This window comes from Crocodylus porosus, unplaced genomic scaffold (genome assembly GCF_001723895.1).
Source record: "Crocodylus porosus isolate Cpor-Errol unplaced genomic scaffold, CroPor_comp1, whole genome shotgun sequence".
NCBI lineage: Eukaryota > Metazoa > Chordata > Crocodylia > Crocodylidae > Crocodylus > Crocodylus porosus.
The window spans coordinates 65,122,500-65,126,175 of NW_017728949.1; the positions used below are offsets into that span (position 1 = coordinate 65,122,500).

The window sequence follows — 3,676 nt, forward strand, 5'->3', positions numbered from 1 at the left end:
AATGTATGTGGGCTATATCCATGTGAAAGTATGTATATACACACACTTAAATTTGCGTGCGTGTGTGTGTGTGGGGGGGGGGTATAGACATAAGGACAGTAGGATATTGTATTATATCTTTATGTAAAAATAGACAAATAAAATGACTATATATATTCATAGAGATACAGAGAAACAGAGAATATATATACCAAGAGTGGGCAAAATGCAGCCCGCTGGCTGAATATGGCCTGCCAGGCAATTCTATCTGGCCCATGGGGCCTGTAAAAAAATTTAGAAAATTAATATTTATCTGCCCTTGGCTGCCTGTCATGCAGCCCTCCAAGGCTTGCCAAAACTCAGTAAGCAGTCCTCCACCCAGAATAATTGCCCACACATGTATAGTTGTTCCTAGACTATTCTGCACACATAGGATGTCTAGCAGGCTAGTTTAGTGATAGTCAGACTTGAAATCCACACTTTTGTCACTGATGAATTTGGCCTATCACATCTAAAAGCCCTTTACAATGCTTTCCAGCTCAAAATATGATTCATTTAGAGTAGTATTTAAACCCTCATGGGCTAAAATATACAGATTAATCTGCAAGTGTTAATTATTGCTTATATGCAGGTTGAATCACAAAGTATACTAGTTTATTATGCAATAAATACACAAATACAACCAAGAGTGCAACTACTCATAAACCAGAAAAATACACAGCTTGATCAATAAAGTTTGCAAGCATCCCCGGAGCTATGTAATTTTTAAAGCACATTCAAATACAGAACAAATGAACATTTCCAAAGGAAAATACATTCAGGCCAATATTTACTACAGAAAAAAGCAGCTCAGCTAATCTGTTTTGAATGTTAACTTCAATACTAGAGACAGAAATCAGTTAGATGCATCTCTTTTTTACATGTACAAGGTTCCCTACTCTCTGGATTTCTAATCATACTTAAAATGTTGCTATACCAAGAAAACAAGAATTCCCTCTGAAACATTTCTTGGATTAAGTTAAAATAAAAAAATAAATAAAACAAAGTCAATTTTTCTTTACTTTTTCTGGAACAGGCCTGAAATGGTATTTATAATGTCTTTGTATATTTGCTATTAAATACTTTCTGTCTTTTCTCCATGTGGTGTGGTTAGCTATATGTTATTCATATTCAGAATTTAGTGCTTTATAACCTGTACACTTCTCTAAATGAACCTCAGAAATAGAAATTACACCATAAAGCTGTTGTCTAACCCTTCCATTGAAGTTAATGGGATTTATGCATGCTTCAGCACCGAGCTCCTTCTGTTCCATGTGGCCCATGGCATGTATGAATTCCTGCTTTGGGCAACAAATTTCAAGTAGCCAGAAAGTAAAATGTTCAAAGGCAAAAGTTAATGTTACCCTTTAAGTCATTTTGATTATTATACTGTGACACAAATGCCTTCAGTAAAATAGACATAAATAGACAGATTGATAGAATGATTACCTGGGGTTAAAAGAATGACAGACATAGTGATGAGTGAACAGACAACTAGAATCACCAGCAGTGCAATTGCGATTCCCTTCCAGTTCCTCTGTGGAGGGCTGTTACTTCCAAGCTCCTACAGAGATTAAAAAAGAAAAAGGATCATAATTACATATATTGCTAAAATAATGTATAGATAAATTATTTTGTGCATAGTTATAATCATAGTATGTAAGCTGATCATCATCCTACCCTTTTCAGTAGTTCAATTAATTATTCAAAGGTGTTTCCTCTTTAGGCAGATATCACTCTCACACACACACACACACACAGGTCAATTTGATTGTCTCTTTGGAAAATTTATGTACATTTCCCAAAGAGACAATCAAATTGAGCTTATACAAGCTGTCCAAGATATGACTGGTGTTAAAATGTGCTGAACATAAACTTCAGGACAATATCAATTGGCACTTTATAAGCTAATTATGGAAATAAAATGTGGCAATTTACTGTAATTCCACCTAAAGTGGTATGGACCATAAAGGTTTAAATACACATGCTTTTTAAATATACGCTGTTAAACGTCTTATTTATAATAGAAAACATTTACAAAATTGCCAGAGGCTCAAAATATTCCATTTTCAACTGAACAGCACTTCCTTCTCCATACAGTATTTCTAATGCAAACTGCTCCCCTATTACTCATAAAAATCAACAGCAGCTTGTAACAATAGTAAATGAATGCTTCTGTAGCTACTGATACATTTAAACATTTTGGTTACATGAGTAACTCCTATTACCATTAGCCAACTGAAATTTAACTCTATCAGCAATGCATTGTTTCACTTTCATGTAGAATCGTATATGTATTTAGTGTCCACCATATATGTATTTAGTGTTCTAGAATATTAAAAAAGACATTGGATGATTTACTGTTTGATATTGTTTTTGCCCTCCTGTTCATTAAGCAGCACTTTTTTCCATCTATAGTTAACTAAATCTTCTCTCTGATGCCAAACTTTCTACAATCACCCTTGCATTTGACACCTTGACTTTAGCTTGCATCAATATAATCTCTTGAGGCCAGGTGCAGATATTACACTTTTACCAATGTAAGTGATCAGAAAGCAGTCAATACCCATAACAGAACAGAAGTTTGGCACACAACACTAGTTTATATCCATAACAGAACAAAAGCTCAGCATACACCGACTGGTTTAAAAGTGGTAGAATTCAGTCTAAGATTTAGAACTAAGGACAGACATTACACATAAACTGTTTAAATGATCAGAAATGGGCTTAAACCTGTAATAGAATAGATATTCAGTGCACATAAATCAGTCTGACAATGGCTAAAACTGGTTTGAGATAAACCTGGTTGAATGTGGTATCAGACTTAACTGATTTGGGTCAAACTGATTTATGCAAGGTCTGTCCTAGACCCCTTCCTGGTTTAACTTCAGCTAGAGTCCCCCAGCATCCCAGATGCTTTGCAGCCCTGGGCAGGGCTCCCTGCTCCAGAGCAGGGCTGGACCTGCCCCTCTACTCCCTGGCTGAAGCTCCGGCAGAGATGGCAGGGTTTGCCTGGCTTCCCCCTTCCCCACTCCTCAAGCAAGGATCCCACCCCCACCCCCCCCTTACAGCACAGACCATAGTCAGCATGTGGTATGCTAGCTAATGCTGAGAGGTGATTGTGTAAGACAGACAGGACAGTGTCTGTTTAGGGCTTTTTAGAGCTAATCAACATGTCAGCTGGTAATGTCCCTCCATTCCTTCCTTGCAAAAAGCTGTTTAAAGAAGAGCTTGAGCTAATAAGAGAGGCTTTCTTTTTCTAGCTAATTTTCCCTTTCTAGCTTTTTCTAGAGGAGCTGATGAATGCTGTGTTATCAGCCTGCAGGCTCCCTCCTGGTCAGGAACAGTGAGGGGGTAGGGAGGAACCACGCCCTAATCAAAGTAACCTGCCAAGAGGTGGCCACCCCCCCAGCTCAGTACGGTCAAAGGGAAGGGAGGACTGCTGCTGCACCCCCTGGCATCTAGCCTGAGTCACTACAAGCATGTCCCCTGCATTTCTTCAGTCCAAAGTCCATGTGGGTGCAAACCAGTTCAGCTTAGCCAGGTTAGACTAACCTGCAAAGATTGAATCAATTCAGGTCCAGGCTTTTTGAATGTTTGTCCCTAGCCCAAAGGGCAAATGTGTGTTCTGTTTGCTACCAAGCTAAACAATGCCAGG

General features: G+C 38.3%; 1 protein-coding gene across 1 annotated transcript in view; it reads right to left on the reverse strand.

Annotated features, from left to right (window-relative positions):
- Window positions 1-1,578, reverse strand: part of DPP10 (dipeptidyl peptidase like 10) — a 382,909-nt gene extending 381,331 nt beyond the window's left edge. The window contains exon 1 of the mRNA XM_019554481.1: window positions 1,468-1,578. Coding sequence (XP_019410026.1) covers window positions 1,468-1,492 — 25 coding nt within the window. The 5' untranslated portion in view covers window positions 1,493-1,578. The remainder of the gene's footprint in view (window positions 1-1,467) is intronic.
- Window positions 1,579-3,676: the final 2,098 nt, after the last annotated feature.